This window comes from Podarcis gaigeae (assembly GCF_964106915.1).
Source record: "Podarcis gaigeae genome assembly, chromosome: 3".
Taxonomy (NCBI): domain Eukaryota; kingdom Metazoa; phylum Chordata; class Lepidosauria; order Squamata; family Lacertidae; genus Podarcis; species Podarcis gaigeae.
In genome coordinates, this window is record NC_139680.1 from 8294860 (window position 1) to 8307792 (window position 12933).

At 41.8% G+C, this 12933-nt stretch overlaps 3 protein-coding genes across 5 annotated transcripts in view; 1 reads left to right on the top strand and 2 right to left on the bottom strand.

The window, feature by feature from the left end:
- The window catches only part of ATP7B (ATPase copper transporting beta), a 45380-nt gene extending 43788 nt beyond the window's left edge, over positions 1 to 1592 (bottom strand). Inside the window, exon 1 of the mRNA XM_083729852.1 lies at positions 1563 to 1592. The gene's annotated coding sequence lies outside the window, so the exon portion shown is untranslated. The remainder of the gene's footprint in view (positions 1 to 1562) is intronic.
- Positions 1 to 9976, top strand: ALG11 (ALG11 alpha-1,2-mannosyltransferase). The gene is made up of 4 exons (XM_083730472.1): positions 1 to 314; positions 3420 to 3653; positions 7409 to 8337; positions 9615 to 9976. The coding sequence occupies exons 1-4, from the start codon at positions 205 to 207 to the stop codon at positions 9884 to 9886; spliced, it is 1545 nt and encodes a 514-aa protein (XP_083586598.1). The 5' UTR covers positions 1 to 204; the 3' UTR covers positions 9887 to 9976.
- The window catches only part of NEK5 (NIMA related kinase 5), a 24273-nt gene continuing 21181 nt past the window's right edge, over positions 9842 to 12933 (bottom strand). For all 3 annotated transcript variants that reach the window (XM_083730228.1, XM_083730229.1, XM_083730230.1), the window contains exons 22-23: positions 12638 to 12767; positions 9842 to 11602 (exon numbers count right to left, since the gene is read on the bottom strand). In XM_083730228.1, the coding sequence (XP_083586354.1) occupies positions 11383 to 11602; positions 12638 to 12767 (350 nt within the window). In that variant the 3' untranslated portion in view covers positions 9842 to 11382. The remainder of the gene's footprint in view (positions 11603 to 12637; positions 12768 to 12933) is intronic.

Below are 12933 nucleotides of genomic sequence, written 5' to 3' on the forward strand. Positions count from 1 at the left end.
GCGCGCAGACAGAGATATACAGTTTCCATTAGAGCCATAGAATAAAATTAAACACCCGCATTTCATATGAATGTGGGCGTTTACGGGCGGAGATAAGACACTTCACCGTCCCTAACTCCGCCTCTCTGGAGCGGGAGCCCGTTTGCCGCCGGGCATTAGCGAGCGGCGCTCACTTTAAATGGCCGTTGCTCCCTGAGGTAAAACATGAAGGACGACGGGATTGGGAGAGGCGGGGAGAAGGAGCACGACTTCCGGTTCCGGGAGCTGACGGCGGCTTCCGCGATGGCGCCTTTCCCGGCCGGGCCGCTTCTCAGGTGCGAGCTGCTCTCTCTTTTTCCCCTCTTCCCTCAGCCTCGGCGCGTCTCTGCTGCCGCTTCCCGAGGGACGAATGTCTGAGAGGCATTTCGCCTGCCAAAGGCCCGAGGAGGGGGGCGGGAGGCGGAGAACCAGTCGCTCGTCACCTGCGGCGGACTCTGCGGGCGGGGAGGACGCCATGGCGACGCCTGAGGTATCGCTTTGGAAAGGGACCCTGAGGGTCATCTAGTCCAGCCCCCTGCAGTGCAGGAAGGTCAGCTAAGCATGCATGGCAGGCGGCCATCCAACCTCTGCTTCAAAACCTTTATGAATGTTAAAATGATGTTGGATATGAAAATAATATGGCATTAGTGATACAGTGTTAAAAAGTATGCAAAAGTGTAATAGAAAAAGGGTGAAAGACTAAAGTCATATTATGTCGAAAGTAAATAACATGCTAAAGGTGTTTAAATATAAGGAGGAAAGATTGGAGGCATAATAGAATGGATTTTAATAATTAGAAATGAGTTTCTAAAGAGGGTAAGGATTTGCTGTATCTGATTGGACAAAGAGGAACACAAAAAAGGAGGCGTGAGGAAGTCAAGAAAGAAAGTTTTGTAAACATGAATTTAAAAACTGGAATTTTTATTTTGTTCCTTTTATCTGTTTTATGTGTGCTTGTGTTAGTGTGTATTTTTGTGATTTTTTTTCTCTCTTTGCAAAAACAAACAAATAAATATATATATTTAAAAAAACAACAACCTCTGCTTCAAAACCTCCCAAGGGAGGAGAGGAAACAACTTGGGAAGGGGTTTGTCCCACTGCCCAGCAGTGTTTCCCTGAAACTAAGTGTCTTAGATTAATTTTTGCTCCCAAAGATGCGCTAGGTCTTATTTCCAGGGGATGTCTTATTTATCCATGACCTATCGAGTTGGAAGCATAGCTGTCAACCTTCCCTTTTTTTTTGCGGGAAATTCCCTTATTCCAGTGCTGTTTTCCGCTGCTATCCCGGATTGTTAGATACCCCGTAGACTGTCCCCGGGACAGGTGAGGCTGCTGATCCTTTATTTTCAAATCTGAAAGTTGACAGCTATGGTTGGAAGGGACCCTGAGCTAAAGCATCCAGGCGGCCAGCCAACCTCTGCTTCAAAACCTCCCAAGGGAGGAGAGGCAACAACTTACGAAGAGGTCTGTTATTGTAAAAGTCCATTTCCAAATATAAAGCCAACATATTTCATCCCTGATTACTTTCTCGACTTTAAACCTACCCAGTTACATTTTAAGTGGAAGCTTTAACAGGTTCGCATTTCAATGTCAAAGAAAGTTATTCCTGATGTTGAGTCGGAACATCTCCTTTCTTCTAACTGGAAGCCATTGGTCCTCCGGCAGAGCATAAAACAAGCTTTCTCCGTCTTTCATGTGACAGCCCTTGAGATGTTTGAAGATGTCTATCCTATCTCCTCTTTCCCAGGAGAAACATACCCATCTCCCTCAACCGTTCCTCATAAGGCTTGGTTTCCAGACCCCTTGATCCTGCTAGTTTGTTTGCCACTGAGCAGCTGCTTAGAGTCACAAGGCTCTGTTTACATTCCAGGGACAGTCCAGGCTGTTGGAAGTCTCACAGGAATGGGAGATGGATGTGACGTTACTGGTTTGCTGTACCTTTGTTCCTTTGTTGTTCAGTTGCTCTCTGCTTTCATAGAGAGAGGGTGTATATTTCTTTGCTGTCTGCGTAGTAAGAAATAAAACATAGCGATGTAGCCATAAATCTCATCACTTCTGCTGCTTTGATTCTCTGCTGAATGGGAATGTACCTGAGGCCTCATCAAAGGCTCAGGTCGTTAATTATTCGTCGGGAGGGCAATTCCGGAGGAAGATGAGCTTTATCAGCTTGGCAAAGCAGAGATCCCGACAGATCCATCTTGGTTGATGACGTACCAGGAGAAAACAAAAAGGGACAATGGAAATGATACAAAGAAAGGGGTTCTTTAGTTTTATTCTTGTTGGCATCTGCCTGACTGACAGTCTGTGGAGGAACACACTTTTTTTGGGGGGGGGGCAGGGTGAAGTTAGACCTTTGGAGAGTTACAGTGCCTGCTGTGGCTGTAGAAACTGATACGGGAGATATGTGTTTTCTTGCAGCTGGGGCAGAGGAAGGGGGCCAGTGGAGCTGATGCAGATGCACCATGGCGTTTCTTCTCTCTGCACTCCTCCAAGCGGTCATTCCTCCTTTGGTCACTGCTGTGGATACAACCTGTCACTTGGCACTGTGGTCGTCTGCTAGGGATTTCCCACGCAGCAGGGTTAAATTTGCCAGCTTTCATGTTTTTACAATGCAGAGTTGTCCTGCCAAAAAGTTTATACAATAATTATTAAAATTATGTACTGCCCTTCACCTGTGGTTCACAGCAGAAAAATGCAAAATGAGAATACAAAATAAAGCAGGAACAAAAACAAACCAATAACTGCCATCCCACACACATTTAAAAAGCCATAGAATGTTAATCCTGCAGGAGGTTAGACTAAAAAGCCTTTGGGGTTTCTTCCAACTCTGCAATATTATGATTCTCAGCCTTGTCCATCACTGCTGGGGGCTCGTCCTCTCTTCTTCATTTATGTCCAGTCCAGCCCTTCTTTCCCTTTTCTGGCCAGTCCAGAGCTCCCTCTCCTTCACAGCCATGCCCCTTCTTGCTCAAATCACTGTTCAGTTACCTGTGTCCATTATATACATCTGCACAATTTTGGATTTGGTTTCCCTGCTTTGTGTTAAGACTTTGCTTGCCATTCTGATGGGAATAGAAATCCCTTTGTCAAAATGAAGACTGCTAAATTTCAGCTTGTTTGTTTCTTCTCTTATCCACCACCCACTTGATGTTTGATGGCAGGTGGGAGAGATTTCTGAGCCGAATGTAGCCAAAGCATGTATGGGAAGCAAAATACTTCGTACAGTTGCCAGGCTCCTCCATTTCCCTTCAGTCTGGGCTTCATCCATGTAGATAGGGTTGCCATAACAAAAACAATTACCTGTTTTCATATGGAAACAAACATTGGCTCTCCTTGCTGAACTTCTTTATAGTTTCCAGAATTGTTGCTATAATTCCACTTCCCTCTCCTTCTCATTTCAGATTGCTGTACTCATTGGCTTTCCCTGCCTTGTTACTAAGTGGATTTTTATGTGTCTGTCTGCTCCTGTTCTTGTTTGGTTTACGACTATGGCTCCAGCAAAGGAAAAAACAACAAATTCCATCAGGGCGAGATGGAAAAAGGCCACTTGTGGTTGCATTTTTTCACCCATACTGCAATGCAGGGGGAGGAGGTGAGAGAGTATTGTGGTGTGCTCTAAAAGCACTACAGAAAAAGTAAGTATGCATTTCACTTTTCGTACAGTGATGTTTGTTGATTGCATTAATCCCTCATTTCCTGAAAGCAATGGTTGCATTCACACATTATGCTAAACCATGGTTAACGCTGCCTTTACCAGTTCACTAATTAGGACTGATGGGAGTGGTAGCCCAAAACATGTGGAGGACACCAGGTTCGCAAAGGCTGGTTTAACACTATGTTGACAAGTTATAACAGGCAAACTTCAAATCATAGCTTCCCAGTTGCAGGGGAAAGCGGAGTGCATGAGCCTAAAACATAATTGGGTCCATCCATAGTAATAAACCATGGTTTAGTGTTTACATGTGCTTGTGGCCAATAAAAATGACAAGCTGGGTTGATAAAATGATACTCCTCAGTTAAAATCAGTTTTCCCTTGCGGTTACTGTTTGCTTTTCATTTTTTATTTTCTTACACCTGTATTGCATCTTTGGTCTGTTGTCCTTAAATATGCGTGTGTGTATGTGTGTGTGTATATATATATATATATATGCAGGTTTTGGTGTCCTCGGGTGTCTTCCCGTGTAAAAGTTGGGGTGTCTAGGCGACGTTTCGACGAGGTCTCACTCGTCATCTTCAGGCTGGTGCTTTCGGCTTCTTGTTACTGGAACAGACTGCTAAGCTCTGTTTTCCTTGGATGCATACGTTTTGTTACTTGAAATTAAAAATCAATTAATAAAAGAGACTACGTCAAAAATAAAATAAAGCACACATGTTTAAAAGAGTTGTATAAATATGCTACAAATACATATAAAAAAATAAGGCAGGCACAATATCCAAGCAGGCTTGTTGCTGTTTTCTGAGCAAGTATTATATATTTATATATATATATATATATATGCAGGTTTTGGTGTCCTCGGGTGTCTTCCCGTGTAAAAGTTGGGGTGTCTAGGCGACGTTTCGACGAGGTCTCACTCGTCATCTTCAGGCTGGTGCTTTCGGCTTCTTGTTACTGGAACAGAGCGGGATCTCAGAGTGGGCCCAGAACATTGGAGGCTAGACACCACACCCCCTCTACAGTATTTATAGGAACTCAAACATTGAGATCCCGCTCTGTTCCAGTAACAAGAAGCCGAAAGCACCAGCCTGAAGATGACGAGTGAGACCTCGTCGAAACGTCGCCTAGACACCCCAACTTTTACACGGGAAGACACCCGAGGACACCAAAACCTGCATTCCTGTACCCGTGAAAATCTACGAAAGCAAATATATATATATATATATATGCTTTCGTAGATTTTCACGGGTATAGGAATGCAGGTTTTGGTGTCCTCGGGTGTCTTCCCGTGTAAAAGTTGGGGTGTCTAGGCGACGTTTCGACGAGGAGAGAGGAAGAACATTGGAGGCTAGACACCACACCCCCTCTACAGTATTTATAGGAACTCAAACATTGAGATCCCGCTCTGTTCCAGTAACAAGAAGCCGAAAGCACCAGCCTGAAGATGACGAGTGAGACCTCGTCGAAACGTCGAATCCATCTCTTCACACGTACCAAACTCCTTCCAGTTCATAGAAACAATAAAGAAGCAAAACCTACATCCTAATGACCTACTTGTGAGCTTCGATGTTGTATCTCTCTTCACACAAGTGCCCATTAATGAAGCCTTGACAGCTATTCAAAACAAATACAATCCCCCCGAATACATCTTGGACCTGACCAACCACTGCCTAACCAACACGTACTTCATCCACAATGGACAAAGATACAAACAGATAGAAGGAGCACCTATGGGATCACCCCTCTCACCGGTCATCGCAAACCTGTACATGGAACACTTTGAAACCAATGCTTTAGACAAGTCAGAACACAAACCCAAACTTTGGCTCAGATATGTTGACGACACCTTTGTAATTTGGCCACACGGGAAGGAAAAACTGGATAGCTTCCTCACACATCTCAACAACTTACACCCCAAAATACAATTCACTATGGAAATAGAAGCCAACAACCAACTTCCCTTCCTTGACGTCCTAATCTACAAAAAACCTGATGGCTCCCTAGGACACACTATCTACCAGAAAAAAACACACACCAACCGCTACTTACATGCACAATCACACCACCACCCTGCACAAATAAACTCCGTAGCCAAGACTCTCATCTCCAGAACCAAACGCCTGGCTGACAAAGACCACTTGACAACTGAGTTACAGAATCTCTCAAATGTGTTAATTGCCAATGGATACCAGCAAAACAGGATTACGAAGCTAATCCAAAAGGAAACACCCCCCAAAAACCAAGACACAGAAGAAAACAATGGCATGGCCCTCCTTCCTTATATCAAGGGCACTACAGATAAAATTAGCAAAATCCTCCATAAACACAATATCAAAACAGCCTTTTGCACCAACCAAAAAATAGCCAATATCCTCAGAAACCCCAAGGATAAAATCCAGTTGGAAAACCAAGGGATCTATGAAATACCCTGCAAAGTCTGCCCAGCCACGTACATTGGACAAACAAACAGACGAATAAATGCACGTATCGCAGAACACAAGAATGCCGTCAAAAAAGAAGAAAAAACTTCCTCTCTTTTCCAACACATGAAAGAAACAGGACACGAAATTAATTTTGCAGATTCCAAATTGCTCTTTAACACGGAACATCACCACAAGAGAATAATCATGGAAGCCATCGAGATAGAGAAACACCCTCACAACATGAACAAGCGTGACGACACATCCCGCTTGCCAGACATCTGGAAATTAGCCCTCCCCACAAAAACTGACACCAGATCCAGAGGCACACAGAACGCCAACACCAATCAACCACACCAGACCCAAACCCAGACCCTCTCCACAGATGAATTACTGACACCATCCAGTAGCCAATCCATGGTGGCACCTCCGGATGCTGCACCCCCCTGCAATCCCTACACAGATCTGGCTGACACAAGCCACAAAACCACAGCTCGCCCCTATACACGAAGCCAAGCCAAAGCACAACTAAGTGCAATACAGCCATCTTCTCAGGAAAACTCTTCACAAAGTTCAAGAGGTCAAGACACAAAGACTTTAGCAACTAATCCACACCTAATGACCCACCTAAGTGGTACTCAGGATATCACTCAAGAAATCACTCAAGGTATCTCTCAAGTAATTAAGGAACAAAAGAAGAAAAGGCACACTAGCCTGGGAACTTCCTCTCTGCCCAGAACATTGGAGGCTAGACACCACACCCCCTCTACAGTATTTATAGGAACTCAAACATTGAGATCCCGCTCTGTTCCAGTAACAAGAAGCCGAAAGCACCAGCCTGAAGATGACGAGTGAGACCTCGTCGAAACGTCGCCTAGACACCCCAACTTTTACACGGGAAGACACCCGAGGACACCAAAACCTGCATATATATATATATATATATATATATATATATATATATATATATATAATACTTGCTCAGAAAACAGCAACAAGCCTGCTTGGATATTGTGCCTGCCTTATTTTTTTATATGTATTTGTAGCATATTTATACAACTCTTTTAAACATGTGTGCTTTATTTTATTTTTGACGTAGTCTCTTTTATTAATTGATTTTTAATTTCAAGTAACAAAACGTATGCATCCAAGGAAAACAGAGCTTAGCAGTTGTACAGAAAAGATAGATAAATAGTGGCTGATGGTTGCAGTTTTAGACATTCCAAGAAAGGCAATCAAATTAAAGCATCTTCCCATAAATGGACTCTTTTACTGAGTGTAAAATTAAGATGATAAATTACATTTCATTTTTCAGGTACAAGGATGTGTCCTATGTTGTCTACACTGGTGATGCTGGTGTCACGGCTGAAAATATCCTTGAAGGTGCTTACAGACGATTCAACATCAGATTAAATCAACCTGTGAAATTTGTGTTTTTGAGAAGGCGCTATCTTGTAGAAGCTTCCCTGTACCCACATTTTACACTGCTGGGTCAGAGCTTAGGATCTGTATTTCTTGGCTGGGAAGCTCTTGTGAACTGTGTTCCCGATGTCTACATTGACTCCATGGGTTATGCTTTCACACTTCCTCTTTTTAAATATTTAGGAGGTTGTCGGATAGGCTGTTATGTTCATTATCCTACAATCAGCACTGACATGCTTTCTGTGGTGAGGAACCAGAATGCTCGATTTAATAATGCAGCAATCATCACAAGAAATCCCCTATTGAGTAAATTGAAACTCACATATTATTATATTTTTGCTTCTATATATGGCTTAGTTGGTTCTTGCAGTGACATTGTCATGGTTAATTCTTCGTGGACTTTCAATCACATCCTTTCCCTTTGGAGGTGCAGTGACCGCGCCAGTGTTGTGTATCCACCTTGTGACGTTCAGACATTCTTGGATATTCCTCTCCGTGAGGAAAAAAGCACTGTGGAGCAAACTATTGTTTCTGTAAGCCAGTTTAGGCCAGAGAAAGACCATCGTCTGCAGATCAGAGCCTTTGCTAAATTGCTGGAAAAGACTGCAGGGCAGGAGCTGCTGCCCAAACTCATTCTGATTGGTGGCTGTCGTAACCAAGAAGATGAGCAGCGTGTAAATGGACTTAAAAAGCTCTGTCAAGATTTGGGCATTGAAAAAAGGGTAGAATTCAAAGTCAACATTCCATTTGAAGAGCTAAAGCAACATCTGGCAGATGCCACCATTGGACTTCACACCATGTGGAATGAACACTTTGGGATTGGTAAGTGGAGCTATATATAGTCAGCTGTATCATTTCTTTAGCTCCTGGTGTTGAAACTCATGGCTACTTATGAGTTTATAAAGTGCTTTAGTGCTGTTTTCATCTGTTCTTCCATCAAACTGATACTGTGTTCAGCTACTTCCATATTGTGCATTCTTGGGAGCTGTAAATTTGAAAGGGATCCAATTTAGTATTATCTCTTTTCCTTATTGCACATCACACCCTAAAAAATATCCCAACATAATGCCTGACTAGCATATTGAATGCTAATCTTAATGGAGAGAAATTCTACAAACTCATTTGGCTGTTTGTTCCAGTGCTGAACTCTCACAGTTTAGATTACTTGGAAATGACTTTTATCTTTTCCCAAGTTACAAACATGGATTTTTCATCTATTTTTTTCGTTCATTGTAAGGGAAATCAGTTGCTCTCTCCCCCCTACCTGTATCCCTTTCAAAAATTGAAACCTGTCAGCATAACCTGTAAGCTCAAGAGGAATTCACTATCATCACTGAATGCAGATGCTGAGAGAAATCCTACTTACATGTCTATCTCCTCAATGAGCCAGCCGAGGGAGATGTCACAAGTAGCCTCTTTCCACAAAACTGTGTGTGCACATCATGATACAGTTTTGCATATCCCTGTGACAATCATTCTGACAGCCACTTTTGCTGAATCATTCTTTGGGATCTATTTTGCTGTAGAATGCAAACAGGTCACCATTTCCATTTTGTACACATTATGGTTTTGAACCAATGTCATAGCACTTCTTCTACCAAGAAAATGTGCTCTTAGCAGATGGGGTTGGTGATTCCACTTCCTATACTATCTCATACTCCTGGAAAAGATTTTCAGGGACCCTCCCTTTGCAGTTCCCAAAATCTGCTTCCCCTCTGTTCTCTAACAGTGTGAGGAGTACCTTTTTCTATGAGTGGGATCTCAGGATCCAGCCTATTTTGTGTGGTATAGTGGTTAAGAGTGGTGGACTTATAATCTGGTGAACCGGGTTCACTTCCCCGCTCTTCCACATGCAGCTGCTGGGTGACCTCGGGCTAGTCATACTTCTCTGAAGTCTCTCAGCTCACTCATCTCACAGAGTGTTTGTTGTGGGGGAGGAAGGGAAAGGAGATTGTGAGCCGCTTTGAGACTCCTTAGGGTAGTGATAAAGCGGGTTATCAAATCCAAACTCTTCTTCTTCTTCATGCTTTTAGAGTGACACTGAAATCCTTATTAAGGTGAGAACTGTAATTAAAAATAGCTTGTTTTGTCTCATATAGGAATTGTTGAATGTATGGCAGCTGGCACAATTATCCTTGCTCACAATTCTGGAGGCCCCAAGCTGGATATTGTGGTGCCCTATGAAGGAAATATTACTGGATTTCTAGCAGAAAATGAAGACGACTATGCAGATACTATGGCCTATATATTTTCATTGCCTCCTACAAAAAGGCTAGAAATCAGACAAACTGCTCGTCAGTCAGTGAAGAGATTTGCAGAACAAGAATTTGAGGAAACATTCCTATTATCTGTGGAACAATTATTTAAATAACATTTTGTAAATAGATACCTGGACATAAGTCGTTATGTATATACAGTTGCTGTATTTCTATTGTACAATAAAGGGTATCTTATTCCTGTATGACAGTCCGACAGTGTATGTTCCCAAACTTATATATAGACACAAGTAGATATGAAATGATACATAATATGCTTAAGGATCTAGTAGCTGGGCTGAATAATCATATTACAAAATATACACAGCAGCTTCCAGTGGTGACAACTTAGTCCTAGCTTCTTAAAAGAGCAAGCTGTTTAATCTTAAAATGAATTTGTGGCATCAAGTGTTGAATCTACATTTGTCCCAGATTATTTTCCCCGTAACTTATCAACATAAAACTACATATGAAATTGAAGAGTGAATTTCTAAAAAGTTTCTTCCCATTTCAATGATCTGCTTGGCATAATGAATACAGAGTCATGAAAAGGCTGACCTTGGAGGACTCAGTGGATTCTGAATATCAACCAGAATTGTACGCTATCTGAAGTTGTGAAGTAGTGTACAATGAAAATGATCCTGGAAAGTCAAATTATATATATAGTCTAGGCTCTACTTCAATATAGGGACAGAAACCTCACAAAACTGAATTTTCTATACAGAAAACCCTCACATTAGATAAAAGCTAGGTGGGTAACCTTTGGCCAGGGATGATGGGAGTTGTAGTTCAGCAGCATCTGGAGGGCTAGAGGTTCCCCACAGCTGCCTTCACATGGAGTTTAGTGTCAATTACATTTTTGGGGAGGAGTATTTATTCACGAATTATCACCTGCCCCCTGAGGTAGTCTACAGTAGAACAGCCTCAATAAAGATTTCTTATCCTGCTGGTTAAATCTGGTAAGGCATCATCATAAGAAATCACACAAGGTGTGTGACATGATGACTGATCTATAGCAGCTCTAAACATACAGCTATAAACGAACACCAGCCTTCCTTAACTGTGGGTCCCCTATACATTGCTAGACCACACATCCTATAATCCTGAACTGCAAGCAGTGGTACCTGGGAGTGGCAGTAGTACCTCAAAAGAGGAAAGAGTTCCTCCATACTGACTCCTCCACTATAAGACAACCCTTGGAGGCATGCAAGGGAAATAGCCATGGTGACATTTCCTTAAAAAATCACACCACTCTATTCTATAGGCTATGCCGAGTAAGACTTGTGGGGGAAAGATTAATAAAGTGCTTCCATATCAAGACATTGACTTGTTCTGGGCTGCAAACCCCTATTGATGTTTTTATATCTAAGTAACATAATGTGCAACTGGAGAATGAGGAACTAAATGTTGTAAAGATAATGTCAAAATGCAAGGAACCAGTCATGTAAAGTTTGTTAAACTGAAATGCCTTGCACTACCTGGACCGTACCCTCTCACCTCTGTAATTATGATCCCAAATAGTTGTTGATAAGCCTAGAAAGAGATAACCATTTCTTAAAACACATTCCATTAGCTACCAGTCATTCTTAAGGAACTATTCCCCAAGAGAGTGTTAACTGATTGTTCCTTCCTGTTTGTCTTTAGTCAGGTTACCATCCTCTTCCAAACTTTCAATGGATTTAAGGTTACCATTGGAAACTGCTTTTTTCATTTCATCTGTGTCTTCTGTTTCAGCTGGGGCTTTTATAATCTCCTCTTGAAGAGATGTTACTACTTTTTCCAGGGATTCTACCAGTTCATCCCTCAATTCATCCTCAGATTCTTCAAAGTTACTGCATTAACAGATTAAATTAATAGGATAAAACGGCTATTACTTACGATTCTTGATCAAGTTATCATAATGTTGAATTTCTAAACTGGCCAGTATTTATCAAAAAAAAATTTTTTTTTTGAAAATGTGAGAGCTGGTTTATGTGTTAATGGGGCCGTACACAGTTACCTTGTGAGGGTACAGAGTTCCCATCTCACCAGCTTTAAGGCATCAGCAGGACTGTCTGAAAGTGCTATTCGTTTAAGCCAGGGGTGCCTAAGACTTTTTGGCTCAAGAGAGACCTCTTAGTAGGAGTCAGCAAAGAGCAGTATGAAAAGTATTTGCTGTTCCTCCTGTTTTTCATCCTTCAGTGCTGGTTCACACAATGTTGAGATTGAGAGCCAAGTATTCAGTTCTGGAATTTTAGCTTCACAAAGCTTGCTAGTCAACCTATTTTTACTAAATTATCAGTTTGCCCACTGTCAGTACTTTATATTAAACATGAGCTGAAGTGTACGTTAGACACCTTTCAAAGCAAACAGCATCCTAGTTTTAAGCAATAATACTAATTTATCTAGACAGAACTATGCTATTAAAACAAAAAAAATTCCTTCCAGTAGCACCTTAAAGACCAACTAAGTTAGTTCTTGGTATGAGCTTTCGTGTGCATGCACACTTCTTCAGATACACTGAAACGGAAGTTATCTTCTGTTCTCCTGTTTCAGTTAGAAGAAGTTAGAAGAAGTTATCTTCTAACTTCTGTTTCAGTGTATCTGAAGAAGTGTGCATGCACACGAAAGCTCATACCAAGAACTAACTTAGTTGGTCTTTAAGGTGCTACTGGAAGGAATTTTTTTTGTTTTGACTATGGCAGACCAACACGGCTACCTATCTGTAACTGGAACTATGCTATTAAATTGGTGAGGTTCCTGATTCTCCCCATTCTATACATTTGTCACAAATCTAAAGGTTTCAACAGCTCAAAAATACTGTTGCATAAGAGTCTTTTATGTTATGCTGATACTGTCAAAGAAGCAAAAGCAAAGAAGCAACTTACGTATCATCGTCATCAGATCTTGGATCAAGCCTTTCTTCATCCACTTCAACAGCAGCATCCGCTTCTGATTCAGAACTCGCTTCTGAATCAGCTTCATCATTTTTTGGAGTGCATGGGGTTACTGTCTCTTCTGAAGCAGAAAATGTTTTAGTTGGTTTTATTGTGTTTTAAAGATTGTAAGCCACTTTGAATTTACAGCAAGGAGTGTGTGTAAACCTACAGAGCAGGGTTGGCCAATGTGTCGCCATTTGGTCTGTACCTGATGCTAATCTAAATATATGGGGCCAGTTCACATG

What these genes read in the sequence shown, in the direction of transcription:
- ALG11 (XM_083730472.1), top strand. Translation starts at nt 205, where the DNA reads ATGAAGGACGACGGGATTGGGAGAGGCGGGGAGAAGGAGCACGACTTC. An exon ending in CCGGCCGGGCCGCTTCTCAG is followed by an intron (nt 315 to 3,419) that starts GTGCGAGCTGCT and finishes TTCTCATTTCAG; the next exon opens with ATTGCTGTACTCATTGGCTT. An exon ending in GAATGAACACTTTGGGATTG is followed by an intron (nt 8,338 to 9,614) that starts GTAAGTGGAGCT and finishes TGTCTCATATAG; the next exon opens with GAATTGTTGAATGTATGGCA.